Below are 15986 nucleotides of genomic sequence, written 5' to 3'. Positions count from 1 at the left end.
TCAAAAAAAGAAGCATAGACAAGTGACATGGTCAAAATAGCAAGATCTCACGCGCATGCACGTGCGCTTTGCTCTGATTGGCTGATACTAAAGTCTCAATATCTTTCTTGTTTTTTGTAATAATCTTTTGAAATTTTGAACATAGTCCTACATTATGAAGATCTACAGCATGATATATAAGAATTTTCATGAAAGCATGCGCATGTGTGCGTGCTGCAATCTGATTGGCTGAAACTTTAAATTGCTATATCTCCTTTGTTTTTTGACGAAATTCTTTGAAATTTAAAATAAAGTCATGCATTAAGATATACTACAATATGACATAGAAAAAATTCATGAAATCACGCGCATGCACGTGTGCTGCAATCTGATTGGCTAAGACTTGAAATGGCTATAACTCCCTTGTTTTTCAACTAAATAGGATGGGATTTAGAATATAGATAGATGTAAAGGGACTCTACAGAAGGTATGGTCACCATGAACATGCACGCACGTGTGTGCATTTGAAACGAGTATAATTAAAAATACACTTGAATGAGTGATTTTTAATACTTTTGGACTAATATATAGTATATCAAAATATATAGAATGTGTAGACAAGATGATATGGTCATAACGCACATGCATTTCACATGCGCTTGGATGCAATGCTAAAATTTGAATATAATTGGTATCCTTATGGGAAGACGTTGTTAAAGTCAAAAATGCACAGAATTTGTTTTGTTTAATGAAGCTTACAGGGAATATGGCACCAAAAGGGAGTTGGGGAGCGTTTGGGGAACATCTGTAACGGTCCCCGTTACAATTAGCACTAGTTATTGATTTGATTTGCAGACAAAGTCATGGTTTCCACAATAACATTTACAAAAATTGACTTTGAAATAACTGTTTTTATTATTTTATTAATCAGTCTAGACGAACTCCAAAAACGGCGTTAACGGAAGTGAGAATTTCAGTCCAGAAAAGACTCAAAAAAAAGAATCCACGCATGCGCAGTTATATCAAAAGACGATGAAAAGTCGTGAAAAGTGGGCTCTTACAAAAAGTGCTTTTGCAAAAAATTGGATTACCTTGCAATAATGTAACTTCTCAGAAATGATTTATAATAAATGTCTCTAGAAAACGTATTTGTTAGATTTTTGATTTTATGTGCAAATAGTTTTTAATTTTGAGTCAAAGTTGACCAACTTCGAGCTTCAGCCAGACCTCGTACAAGTAGGATACAGAATACAAATTAAACGGTCTTAATCTTATCAAAACATCTCTATGATTGATAATTTGTTTGCAGTGACTAAGTTAGTCATTTTAGAACTACTTTTACTGATTTTAGAAGTTTTTTGTAAGTAAGGGACGCTGGCGAATTTTCAGTTGTTCGAATTTCCTCTGTCTTTCATGTCTATCGTGTACGAATGAATTTAACACGTTTAGAGCAGCAATGAGCAACCAGATTGTAAATACATCTTACTGATAATTAAAAAAGTACTGAATTGATGGTTTTAATAATAAATAAGAGTCGATCAGGTGACAGTTACCTGAGAATCCATCCAGTTTCCACATTTCCTGAAGAGATCGTATTTGTTACATTTTTTGTTTTATTTGCAAAAAGTTCATGTTTCAAGTTAGATCAATTACAAAGAAAATTAAACGTTTGGGAATTAAATATATATGCATGATAAAAGGGAAAAATATACATGTAAAATTGAATAATATATGTTGTAACTGTTAAACATTGACCGAATTTTACCCATTCATAATATTATTTCGTCATATAATCTAGCTTGTATTACATCTGAATTGAGAGCGTAAGTTATCACCATCGCTATTAACCTACTTGTTATTACATATGAACAGATATTATCCTGAAAATATTTGTAGAATTATAATCTAACAGTTTAAGAACTTTAAAAAAAAATATTCTTTTGAAATCACGCTAAAAAGTCTTCTCAAAACGAACCTGTTAGTATCTCTGCTCCGCCGCGAAAATTGTGCGTTTTTTTTTAAATAAAATAATTACGACCTAAGTGTCTTGGAAGAAAAATTTAAGCATCTCTATAGTAGGAATGGCATAAAATCTAAATCAAGGGGACAATAAATTAAGTTAAGAAATTATTCTTACCGACTTTATTGAATCCAATGTCGTATATCCCAAATCACTATTTTGCAAGAATACGGGAGCGATAAATAAGTCAATAACCACTAAATAATTTAATAAGTGCAATTATTTATTCAACAAAAATTAAAATCCAGTCACAGTTTACCAAATACAGCCATTTTTCGGTCGTATTTGTGGAGAAAGTGAACGACAATTCATCGTTTGTTTACATCGGACGCCATTTTGCCGCAATGCAAGACGGAGCCAAAGACTTCTTTTTTGGAGATCACGCTGTTTTTGGAGTTCGTCTAGACCGTTCATTAACTTGCTTTTCAATATATTATTTTGTTTTTAGAAATTGTTTTTAGAAATTTTTATTACGTGGAGCATGTGTTTTGAATCGAATGAGCTGAGAAACAAACTTCTATTAGCAAAAGTAAATGGCATATTGATTCATAAATAAGAGAAGATGACGATAGAAAATTAAAATTAAACAGAAAAACAGACGGACACATGGATAGATACAACAGGAGGATACCTATAGTCCATTCTGATTTTAACGCTTATCTCACATCGTTATTGTGCTTGTATGGTTTTCTATCTGTTCACAATACTTTTTTAAAGTTTTACATCTAAAAGAAAAATATTGATTTTTTTTTTTCAATCAAAGTTGAGTTACAGAAAAAAACCGCATGGGGAAAACACAAAAACTTTGTCGACTTGCTTTTTTGACATAATGAATAACTTTTAATTTTATATACTACATTGACTATGGATCCGTCGGATGAAATCTTAAAAACCGAGGTCCCGGGTCACGGCAGGCGTATGCACGATAAAGAACTATCTCTGCTCAATTAATGGCTCTGAGTGACGAGTAATGGTCAAAATCTGAAGCCCCTTACCGGTATATGGTGACATCTCTATATGGGTGAAAAATTCTCAAATGAGAGGTAAAACTACATGAAATCAGTCAATCACACATTATATGATTATTGTATTTAAAATCATAAATGATTTTAAAACTCGCTTTATTTGTTTGATATCGGCCCCATGCCTCTATATAAATTTCAATTTCAAGTTCAGACATTTAAATCTGACTCAATTGACTCTTATAAGAGTACATTCGTGAGAATAGAAAGCCCTGTCTAAAGTTCAATGGTATTATGTTTAGATATTTTGAGACACTGTTACAAACTCCTGAAATTATTTAATGGAATTTCTTTCATTTCGCTTCTAAAATATTGTGTCTGTAATGATAGTATAAAAATATAAATTATGATTGTAAAGAAACATATTCTTAACTTTAGTAAAATATACTTGGGTATGCTTTTGTTGTTTTAAACAACAGAGTGAGTTGATTGTATATTGTTTAACGCCCCTCTCGAGAATTTTTCACTCATATGGAGACGTCACCGTATGCCGGTGAAGGGCTTCAAGTTTTGACCTTTACTCGGAACTCAGGGCCATAGAGCAGTGAGGGATCTTTATCGTGCCAATGCCTGTCGCTAACTAGGGGCCTCGGTTTTTAAGGTCTTATCCGAAAGACCCGCAACTTTCACTTCAAAGTGCCGAGCGCATGGCGAAAGAACAGTTGCTACCCATTTTATCGACTGGGTCAGTCGCGGCCGAGATACGAACTCACGACCTCCCGATCACGGAGCGAGCGCTCAATCGACTGAGCTACCGTGAACGGTTTTAAACAATAGAAAATTGGGTTCTAAAATTTCTTTATAATAAAACAGTCTTATATATTATATGAAATCTTACAGAGGTTTTAATTAAGACTTTTAAAGGCATAAATTTAATGTAATTATAACAATGGAACTATCTTTTCGATCTGCTCAACATTAGATCGAGTGTAGAGACTGTAATAAAATTCCTGGGAATTTTCTGTGGATTGACATGTATAATGCACCTCTGCAGGACTTGCCGCAGAGTATGAAATGAGAAAAAGCACAAAATTTCACGAGATATTAGAATAGACGGATTTTTTCCCTGGGTGTTTACACAAAAAGAAAGCTACAAGCTCAACTGTTTACTGTGTAAGAAACCAGTATATATTAATATCGTACAGAAAGCTATAAAGGACATAAAATCGGGGGGGGGGGGGGAATCTGGAAGAAGATTCCGATAGATTGGGAGCTAAACATCTGAGATACAAGTAAGAGCCAAATAGACACAATTCTTTTGCAACAATATTATGGGTTTTTGACAAAAAAAAAGCCAAAGAATCGAATCCATCCAAAAAATTAGTATTTCCACGTCATTTTTTTCCTTCTTGATATACCCCGCTATCACTTATAGATCAAATCCCATCTCCGAACTTATTCGAGACCTAGTAGAATCATTTAAGTCTAATTATTATCAAATCAAATCCAAGCAGGCTATTTCGAGGTAATTTGATGTTGGATTCAGCAACCTTATTTAAAGTCAGCTGTTCTTCAATTTGTAAGTTTTTTTTTCTGTAGAGAAAGCAATGATACATCCCCCCGTCTCCCGGAAATTTTGTGACATAAAATCGCTCTAGTTTGCCTTTTTCTTTTTGTTACTTAATTTTAGCCTCACAATCATTAAAAAGGAGAAAACATCAATGTTTATAATTTTATATATATATTATATATATATATATATATATATATATATATATATATATATATATATATATATATATATATATATATATATATATATATATATATTGTTCAAATGCGTTTTTGTATGGTATGTTTAACATCTTTCTAATATCTTATTAATACCTTGAATATCTTTAATTTTCCTCAAATACAAATAATATTTCTGTCCTTCGTCAAATATGAAAAAATGGTAGTTAAAAACATTCTTGATTGCGATGTTTAATTTTGTCAAGTATTACTAGTTTTAGATGCACCAAACATCTACTTTTTTTCACGAAGAAGTATAATGTTAATAAACCAATGTCAATATCCGTCTTTATTTCTCGTTTGCTTGTACACAGAACCCTTTTCAATTTTATTGTTTGTCTAGCCTATTACAAACGTCTACGAGTGCTTCAAGCATAAAATCGATATAAATCTTTTGATGCATCTATTCACATAAACTTTTTCTTCGTACTGCAAAAGCCTTTAAACCCCTTCGATAGTAATACATAATACCATCGGAATATTGATCAAAGTAAAATATGGTGATAAATAAAACAAATTTAATGGCAGGTTATTATGATATTTGGAAGTCGATTAAACATATTTGTTAGATGTTTTTTAAATTATTGCACGATAGAAAAGCAAAAGAAAAGGTATGTCCTTAGGACGATTTTATTAATTTTAAATTGTTTTAAATCCGTTTTAGTAGTAAATAGGTCAATTTAAATTTGTAAATCAAAGGAAGGACAATAAAGTAAGTATCTTTTAAATCTTTTCCATAGTATATCTAAAAACTCCAATCACATCGAATTAAATGCGTTTAATTTTTTTAGCGTCTAATTTAACTTGTGAAACCAAATTTTCTCTTTATTAACTTTCGTTTTGTTGTTACTGAGTTGTTCTGCAACAGAAAGGTAACGTGTTGTGAACAGGTAAGCCTAAGGTTATCGGATGTATGTTGTGTGAATGTTAGTACAAAATAAAACAAGACATTCCTGGGATGATTTTTTTTCTTTACAATTTGACAATTTAAAAACAATTTTAAGTCGAGAGCATATTACATAAGAAAAAAAGAATTACTGCAGCGAAAGACGTGTGAAGATCAACATCAAAAATTCAACTTTATGTAATAATACTTTTATTCTGGTTGTAATGTTGTATTTCATTGGAATAAAATTTACTTTAGATCGTATAAAATGGGTTGCCTAATTCACAATGACATGTGTCAAAACGTATCAATCCGCCTGACCTTACATTCAAATTCTGTAGAAATTGAAGGCACTTTTAAGGATACTAATTGTTTTAATTACACCAAATGAATGAAAATTAAATTATAAGGAACGAACTTCTGAATAGCTACCTACTTTTACGGTATAAACTAAGTTGGAACAGTATACTATTTACACCGCGACACTCATTGCTCATTTGAATCAATATATGTTTTTACAAAGTCTGATTTTTTTATAATGCTAGATTTATCTCGATCTCTTAAATCTTCATAAGGAAATGTGGACGTATTCGTCCTCCCTTTTGAAATTGAAGGTCATGACATGTTGGATTTTATAGTTCACCAAGTTATTCCCTTCCTCATGCAACTGTTGAATTAAATTCCGTAAGTTGATTTGGACTGTACCATGTTTTCGCTACTTAAAACATTGAATTTGAATACAATCAAATATCAGGTATTAATTTAGAATATTCTCTAAATAATACTATCGAGAAGTACATGTTCTATTTTAGTTTCATCTCTACATAAAATAATTTCCCGGATATGTAAGCCTTATATTTTATTTTTTACGCTTACATGCATTCCGAGGGATTGACAAAAAATCGTGGACTAGCATCATGAAAACAAAAACCTATTATAGTACATCATTTCATTTAGAAAAGTTAATATAATCTTCTATATATAGAAAATAAAACGTTGATATTTTTATCAGAGAATAAATATAAATTTTATTTCACTTTAATACCTAAAAACGCTGTCGGAAGATATAGATTGTTTAAAAGAATCATAGGAATCATTTCTAATACTGTATATTCTATTGTTTGTATAGGAGCTAGAAAATGGCAGCAAGAAGATATTCATCTCAACATGCTAAAGCCATCGTTAAATGTGAGAACTGTGAGAAAAATCCCTCACAATATATATGCAAAACATGTCCTGGTCATCTTTGTAAGGAGTGCAAAATAGATCACGAGTCCAGAAAAATAACAAAAAATCACGAAATTACACACGTTAACAAAAATATGGAGGGGGCACTGTGTTTACTATTCTGTAGAAGGCACACAGTAAAGAAATTGGAGTTGTATTGCTCTCTTTGCAAAGAGCCTATCTGCACTAAATGCCACATAGAGTCCCATAATGGACATAAAATGGAAGAACTAGCAACTGTATACAATGAAATAAGATGCGAACTTGAAAACAAAAAGGAGTACATAGAAGGGGAGCTTATGCCGCGATATAGAGAATTGTTATCTGATGAGAACATCAAAAAATCAGAAATATCAAAAAGAACCGACGAAGTTCGAAAACAAATAGAAGACCACAAAAAATCAATAATAGAGCAGGTTACGATGATAGAAGAGAATACGCTACAGATTCTACGAAATGAGGAAAAATTGGCCATAGAATCAGTTGAGAAAACAGAAAATGAAATCAAAAGGAGAATTGAAACACTGAAGAATATCAAAGAGGACATTTCTAACACTTTGGTTGCAAACCCAGACGTCACATTTTTTCAAAGCAGCATCAACAGCATCTTGCAAGAAATTCAAGTATTCCCAATAACGATTGATTACAGGCTTGAAAACTTTCAGGCGGGTGACAAAAAAGTATTTACAACAGAACGTCCATTTGGAAAAGCTCCAAAGTTTATAAAAAAGGAAGAAATTAACTGGCCAGGGTTTGGGTTTTCAAAACCAAATTGCAATGAGACACAGTCGATCTACGAAACTTGGAAGAGGATAATAGAATCTCCAAATTGATGCTGTTGCACTGAGAATCGAAAATGTACACTCTTTTAAAAGAAAATGAGATTGCTTCATAGGTTATCTAACATTAATTAAATGAAAACAGCAATAACTAATATATTATATATACTATATAAGAATCCTTCATGTACAAAAAAAAAGTTACATAGCGGCTTCAAGTACAACCAAGCTTCTTTCTTTACTTATCATTAGCTCAGAATATTACCAGTAGTGAAAGAGAAACATCAGGAATATTAAAGTGGGGGTGTAAATCATTTATTAGATTAATTAGAGTCTTTTTGATATCATTGACAGCTGCTTTTTCAATAAAAATGGAACTGTAAATTTACCTTTTCATTGGTCGTTTGCAAAATTATTTTGTCGAAACCTTTTGATTGTACACACAAGTTCTCTTAAGTCGACATCACAAAGATGCTTGAGTTTCTGGTTGACAGTGTCTTATTGTTTTTCGAAACCAGGCCTTCCAACAATCTTTTGGAATTTTCATGGATACCAATAGTGCCCCATTAGTAGCAGACTTATTTTTATATTCAAATGAAGCAGAATATGTGCAAAATCTTATGCTTGAAAAGAAGAAAACACTATTGCCCTCAACTCAACATTTATATATATCGACAAAGTATTGTCAATTAAAATTGTAATTTCCCTTTTTATGTCCGTTCGATATATCTTTGTGAGCCTGAAATAAAAGATACCGCACATTCTGATACATTTGTTTCATATTTGGATAATTTGATTAAATAAGAAGTAAATGGTAATCTAACAACCAAGCTCTACGATAAACGTGATGACTTTAACTTTTCTATCGTCAATTTCGAATTCCCTTACTTATGCAGGAAAATACCCTCATCACCTGCTAACGGAGTTTATGTGTCTCAGTTGGTTCGATACTAAAACAAGAGCATGTTTCTAAAACGAGGCTCTTTATTGACAAACAAGTTGAGGGAACAAAAATAGCGATTTCGTTAAAAGTCATCATTTTGTAAGTTCTATAGTCAATACAATGACCTTGTCAGAAAAGACAATTTTTCATTGAGTCAAATGCTGACAGACGTTTTTCCTACTTATTGTTAGTCCATTATTCGTACACTGAACTGACAACGGATTTTTTCCGTTATTTTCCGATCATGAAAAGTAGCACACAGTGGGTGTAATAGGTCAGCAGGGGATACTTACTTCTCCATGGTACCTGATCCCACCCCTGATGCCTTGGAGGTCCGTGTTTGCTCTAAGAGCTAATTTTCACGGTCATTTTGCGACTGAAATCGCAAAGGAGCCACAAAATAAGTTAAAACATAGACCCTGATATTCAGTAGTTTTAAACAAAAATGAAATTCAATACATGTATAAGGCAAATATTCATTTCAATAATAACTGAATAATAAATAAATTGATATAGATTAAACAAAACTGCAAAACAAAAATTTGTATGCTTCCAAAATACATTTACATATGTTTACTGTTAAAAAAGACACACACCTCCCAAACACATAGGTACTTATGATGAAACAAATATCTGCTTATAGCATATAAAATTAACAGTGCCAGTAGTATCACGTTTTAAGCATTTAATTCTTCTGTGTAATTGTTCAAACAAACACTCTAAAATTCAGATCTCTACATTTGCAATTAATTGTCTGAAGAGCAAAAAATCTTTAATTTTGTATTTTTAAAAGACTTTATTACATGCAGTTTGAAGAAATATTTTCGTGGATACATCACTCATTTTTCAACATTACAAAATTATACATACAATACACGTGCAGTATTTTGACCCGCAGTGTCAATGCAATTTTAGAGACGCAGTTATCTAAAGCGTTTTTAGAACTACTGTATAAATAGATCAACGCATTTTAATCTTAATTCACATTTAGAATTTCACAATCATGATAGTGTGGAAAAAAATGGCTTGTCTCATGTGTCTAGTGAGGTCTAGAGAAGATAATATTAGTTACATAGTCTTTTAGTGACTTGGTAAGGGATGATACCTGGTTAGTAAATTTCATACCTGGCGAGGCGGAGTTATACCTTGTTCCTTAATTGACTCTGTAACGAATTTACCCCACCGATGAAAAATTTACGTATTATCTGTGGTTTATTAAGGTTTTTTTCTGTTTTTCTCTGATACATGCTTCATCACGCTTATATTGTGCCTATTATGACGTCACACCGCCTTCACGTGACAGACTTCAACCAATCGTAAGCCAGAATTTCACGGAAAAATCAACAGAGGTGGGGTAATTGTTTTTTCCAAACCAAACAATGGGTACTAATTAGAGCAAATTGGCCATGTTCACAGGTTTTCAATACAAACTGAAAAACAGTACAATAATTTGATTAATTTTATATGTATGTATAAATTTATCGTGTTGACGACAAAAAATCTTGCTGTGGCTTTAATACTTTAACTTTGGCGGAACTGTGGTGCTACAAAATTTAACTTGTAGCCAAGTAGCCAAGTTAAACACCCCTACTAATGTGTTCAGAACTTTTGATTTTTCGGTGTTCTGCAAATTATAAAACCCCGAGGAGTTCAAAGTAGCTTTGACAGTAGCTCTGGCGAGAGTAAGCGAGACAACAGCGAGATAGGGTAAATGATTCACGGAAATATGGCTAGGAAGTGACTAGCACGTGGAGACATGGTAAACAGAAAAGTTATGTTGTGTTTTAATTTTTACCACTCTATAATAAATGTAAAAATTCAATTTCATTTGAATTCATTCGACTTTAATAAGTTTATATATTCCCTATGGAATCATTTTTCTGACTTCATGTATTAAAGTTTCTTTTTGGACAAATATACATGTATTTGGAACCAGGACTATATTATTTGGCATCAGTTAAGCCAATGAGGCACAAACATGACTTTTACTGACAAATCAGATGAATGAAAATTGCATTATGGGTTACGAGGGTACAACAGGAATTTTGCACCTGTAATAAAAACACAAATGTAATGCCAATGGAAAAGGTACAAAAACACTGTTCCACCTATTTCGTAAAGAAATTTCAGTTGTTTCTTTTTGTCCTTTTATCTCCATGCTAACAATGATATGGAATTCATTTATTGAACAAACGTTAAATTCTAGGTTTTTTTCTAAGTCATACTACAAGGCGATTTGAGTTTGCATTGATTCCTTTGTTGTACTATCGGTGAATACAATTGTCAGGTGGATTCCCAGACCAAAAACACGTGTGATCACAGGTATTTTCCGTTTAAATGCTCGGTTTCCCTACCCTTCAAGCTCTGGTGTTCTGAACTTGACACAAACTACATTTTATTATACATCTAGTTAACAACAAATTAAAAACGCCGGTGACATCTTTCATAGTTTCTAATCTTTGCATTTTTCATATGAACATTTCTTTCGGCCTATTTTATATCGATCATAGATTGACATGAACCACGTGTTAGAAGTAAAATAAAATCATGTATTCTTAGCGTAAACGTTGCAATTTATTCAATGATTGGTCAGGTGGTGCGTGGTAAGATCTGCCGTGCGCATTGATAACAATAGCCATATAAGGCATACAAAGGTTTTTCAGCGTACATGTGAATATTTTAAACACATTTATTTTCTACCATGGTGTCGGACTATTTTGGGGGATTTGTTTCTAGACAGCTCCAATTTTTGCCACGAATTATCACAAAAGCGAAGATAAAGTATATTGTTTTGCCCCCCCCCCCCCCTTTATCTACCGTAACATGAAAGTCCTTCAGAAAGACCTAGAAACACATTTTTACAGGACATGTTTTCAAAAGAAACCGACTATGGCAATTTCCTGTTTACTGCCAATTTTATTGATAAAAGCGGTTCTACCCCGTAGTCTTTGAATTGGTCAACCTATACCACGTGGTTTGAATTTAAATCACAATAACATTAGCAGGGGTGCGTTAAACGGCCCTAGGAAAACCCTGCAATCAATACATGCTTTTGTGGATTTTTTTTTAGTTTATACAAATACACTGCTTTCTTTTCTAATGTTTCCTGTTTATCCAGCATTTTCAAAGTTTATTTTGGAGGTTTGACGCAATTGATTTTTACTGCTATTCGCTGCTTTGCCTCTCTCCTCCACATTCATTGATTTTTGCCTTTCTAAATAAAGTCTGTATGCCTCTGGAAATTGATACCCATTTTCTGAAGCGATCTTTTACACAACGTTTTGGCATATTATGACAGACTTAATTTAGACATTTGAAATTTAATATTCTTTAGGAGCTACATGTATTTATGAGAGATACGTCACTAGAAATTATGAAGTATATGATTAGTAAATACCTCATCTTTGACCCTGCTTAGTTTCTCATGTTGCTGTTCTTAAGGACAGATGATCCAAACAATTTTTTTCTTTGAAAAAGATTTAATATCATGTCACAAGTTTAGAAATGAGGATGGTTCTTAGAATATTTTTCTCCTAAGAACTGGAATATGAAAAAGCTAAATGGTAAAAATCAGCGTGTGATATTGCTAATTTTTTGTCATTTTTCCCCTTAAAATTCACCTGGATTGGTATATTTTTGTAAGTTTTATATTACACATTTAGCACCAAGATAACATATTTTAAAAATTTATTTTCACCTTTAAACCTTTACTGAATGTGATTTGTCTATATTTGTTTTTTATTGAAATATTACTAATATTTTATAAGTCTATTTCATTTCCCAGTTCTTCGGAGAAAAAATTCCAAGAACCATCCACATTTCTAAACTTGTGACATGATATTAAATCTTTTTCAAAGAAAAAAAATTGTTTGTATCATCTGTCCTTAATCCACAGACAGTCTGTTATTTCTTAAATGCAGGAGTGCATTCAGCAAATATCAAATATAGATAAAATCAGGATAAGAAACATATTTATTGTACATGTACCATTGATTATAAACATAAGATCTTCGAAAATTTTCAGTACATTAATGTTACAAATTCGTTGACGCATGGATGCCGATCATTAAGGTATTAAGACCAGTTTCCTGTAATTATCAAATTGTGTTGGCCACGCAAACATGTACATGAACATGTAGTTATATATTTGGATTTTTCTATCATAATTAAATACAGATGTGTGAATGATTGTTAAATATATCAAAAGTTTTTTTTATCATAACTTTGGTTGCCATGGAAACGGAATGCAAAGTTTCACATTTTTGTAAATCTCAAAAATCTTTACTTTTCCCAAAAATCCATTTCCAAAAATGATTGATTGATTGTTTAACGTCCCTCTCCAGAATATTTCACTGATATGGAGACATCACCATTGCGGGTGAAGGGCTGCAAATTTAAGCCTATGCTCGGCACTTACGACCTTTGAGCAGAGAGGGATCTTTATTGTGCCACACCTGCTGTGACATGGGGCCTCGGTTTATACGGTCTCATCCGAAAAACCGTCCCATTTAGTTGCCTTTTACGACAAGCAAGGGGGTACTGAGCATCTATTCTAACCCGGTCCCCACAGGGGTTCAAAATGAAAAGAGATATCTAAAGTTGCGTTTATTGTATAAATCCAATACAAGGGATTCAAACAACAATGTTTATGGTTCAAATTTAATTTCACACTTGTAGGTGTTCGTATTATGTTTTGCAAAATATATTAAAAGAAATGTTTTTTTTTTTAATTTTAAATGACTTCAAACAAAAAATGTAGCCATTTACAAATGAAGAAATAATAAAACATGAAAGGTCAAAATTTGATTATATTAAAACATTTAAAAAAGTGGTGGGCAAATGATATCTGTAAAAGAAATTTAAAGGTGAATAATCATTTTTTCTGCATTTTGGAGGATTTTATGTTTTCCATTTACTTCCCTTGGATTAGTCTTTAGCGCCTGGTCGAGGATTTGCAGTGTGGAAGAAGAAAAAAGGCAAATATATGATACATAATGAAGAAAAGAAGTAATTATAGCTATTACTAAATGCATGTATGTACATGTATACTTTTTTATCTCCATTTTCTTGGCTTCCATACATATAACCCGATATTACTCTGCTTTGAAAAGTGTGACACGTGTAGGGGCTTCTGCCCTGGCTCTCCCCGATATATTTCCTAATAAAAATACATTTTGATGGCAGACCACGTAGACATGCATCAGGTCAGACCCAATTTCTTTACATAACACTTTATACTTACAATATGTAGAGTAGCTTGCTTTAGGTGTTCAAACTAGCATGATTTACAATTTTTATCACACTTTTCCCTCTTTTTGTGAGATTAAAAAAAATGCGTCTTGTTGCACAACGACTTGTCCCAGGTGTGTAAAAAAAATATTGAAAAATCATTGTTTTTTTAATTGGCGTATGACATTTTATTATTTTTTTACAATGAAAACACAACCTTTTTTCGGAGAAGGGTGACTCCTTCAGCAGGTTTGAACCAATTGTCCAAATAGGATAATGGGAAGTATGATAAAATAGCTTTTGTGGAATATTATATCCTAAATGAAATACGCATTTTCATTGCAAAGAGGGGAAACATATTTTGATTTTTTTTTATTATTTGTTTTCTTGCAATTCTACAATGCATCGATTGGGAATCAATTGTCTATAGACAGAACAAATACAGAAAAAAAATGTCAATGCTTTCCATATAAATTTATGGGACTGAAAAAAAGATATAGCCAAATATTTTGCACTGTAAAATTTCCATCCCAAGCGTTCATAGCATTATTGATCACTTTACGTGTAGTTTTGTGCAGTAAGAGTGATATGTCCTTAGCAGTCAAATAGAAAAAAATGGTTGCTTACAATTTATTACACAATTTGTAATAGATTAAAATATTCTTACTAGCATTAATTATCTTAGATTAAGAATAAGTAATTGAATTAATATTCACGTTAATGTTCCATAAAGTCAACAACAGGGTTTTCGGTTCATAAATAATTTATTTTCTTTAAACATTTTCCCGTAGGAATAAGGCATGTACTTGTTTAAAATGAACTAAGAGGATAATATGCATACCTTTATATAATAATTTTTTCCTTAATTGGAAGCTTGCAGAACCCTTCTTGTTAAAGATTCATTATATTTGATATGATATGGTTTGCTAATTGAAATACATTGTAGTTGATAACTTTGATAGAGGTTTAAAAAAAATTTTTTTTTTCACAAGCCAACAATACTTGTCTTAAATTTAAAGATTTAATAATTTGTGGCCTTGTGTGCTATCATATGTAGCAAATAACTATATAAATTATGTGTGTTTTGGATTGCAGTATTTTATATCATGTTCATATATCATAAATCATAGGATTTAGGTAATACGATGCAGCAATATTAACTGCAGTAAACAGTACAATGGGATTATTATCTCTGTATTGTACTAGAAAGTTTGTATGTGGGGGGGGGTCTATATTATAATCATATTCTCACCTGAATTAAATTAAATTTTCCTTTATGGGTCAGCTGACAATGTCTTTTTGAATTAGCAAATTTTAAGCTTAATTCATTTAATAGTTAACTAAAAAGAAAATAATATATATAGTTATATGAAATTTACATTAAAGCTATTCTTTGGCCAAATGCCAAATTTATGAATTTTTCATTTTGTTATAGTCAACATTTGTTGTTATTTGCCCATGAATGTTTTTGAATATTTTCATTATTTGTGACAAGTACAAGGGCCGTTCAAAAATTACGCGGACTGTGCTTTTATTTACTCTTACAGATGTCATATAGTTATAACATTTCACAGAAATATGTATCTTAAAGACTCCAATAAATTTTGGGCAAAATTTCTGTATTTTAAAAAAATTCTACTAAAATTATCGGTATGTTGATATCGTTGATGGAGAGGTACGGCGCACGACAAAAAAATTGAAGCACAAGCAATCGGATTCAAAGATTTAACACATTGATTTTCAAAAATTCGCGATATTTTTTAAACAATTTTCTCAAATGTACCTTTAAATTGTTCTATTATTATGTATTTAGATTTGGGACGTAATATTTGAAGTACTAACAGAAATAAAGTTATTTTTCTCTGATGCGATTCCCGTGAAAACGACTGTGAAAATGACGTCTCCTGAATTGACGGCGCACAACACTTTTGTTAAAATATGTGTAATGCTCGAGATATCGGCAACATTGATCCAAAATATGCATAATAAAACATGTAGTAAACTAGGCTACTCGTGACATTCGCCCTCACATAGCAAATTGAAATTTAAGACAGTTAGACCTCTGTAAAAGGCTATACAGGAGGACGGAAAGAAGACTATAGACAAAAAGTTAACTTTATCCGGACTTTAAATAACGTGATTGAGAGTTACCAATATCACACTTTATCTC

The 15986-nt window shown here is 32.0% G+C and overlaps 1 protein-coding gene across 1 annotated transcript; it reads left to right on the top strand.

The window, feature by feature from the left end:
• The first annotated feature begins 6777 nt into the window (after positions 1-6777).
• LOC134232671 (E3 ubiquitin-protein ligase TRIM36-like) lies at positions 6778-7698 on the top strand. The gene has a single exon (XM_062714656.1). The coding sequence runs from the start codon at positions 6778-6780 to the stop codon at positions 7696-7698; it is 921 nt and encodes a 306-aa protein (XP_062570640.1).
• The last annotated feature ends 8288 nt before the right edge of the window (positions 7699-15986 follow it).

The sequence above is a fragment of the Saccostrea cucullata genome, unplaced genomic scaffold (genome assembly GCF_032062105.1).
Source record: "Saccostrea cucullata isolate Sc308-1 unplaced genomic scaffold, CSIRO_AGI_Scuc_v1 ctg4112, whole genome shotgun sequence".
Classification (NCBI taxonomy): Eukaryota; Metazoa; Mollusca; class Bivalvia; order Ostreida; family Ostreidae; genus Saccostrea; species Saccostrea cuccullata.
This window is presented reverse-complemented; position numbering and strand designations above follow the sequence as displayed.

Excerpts from the sequence above, each read along its gene's own strand:
- LOC134232671 (XM_062714656.1), top strand. The coding sequence starts at position 6,778 with ATGGCAGCAAGAAGATATTCATCTCAACATGCTAAAGCCATCGTTAAA.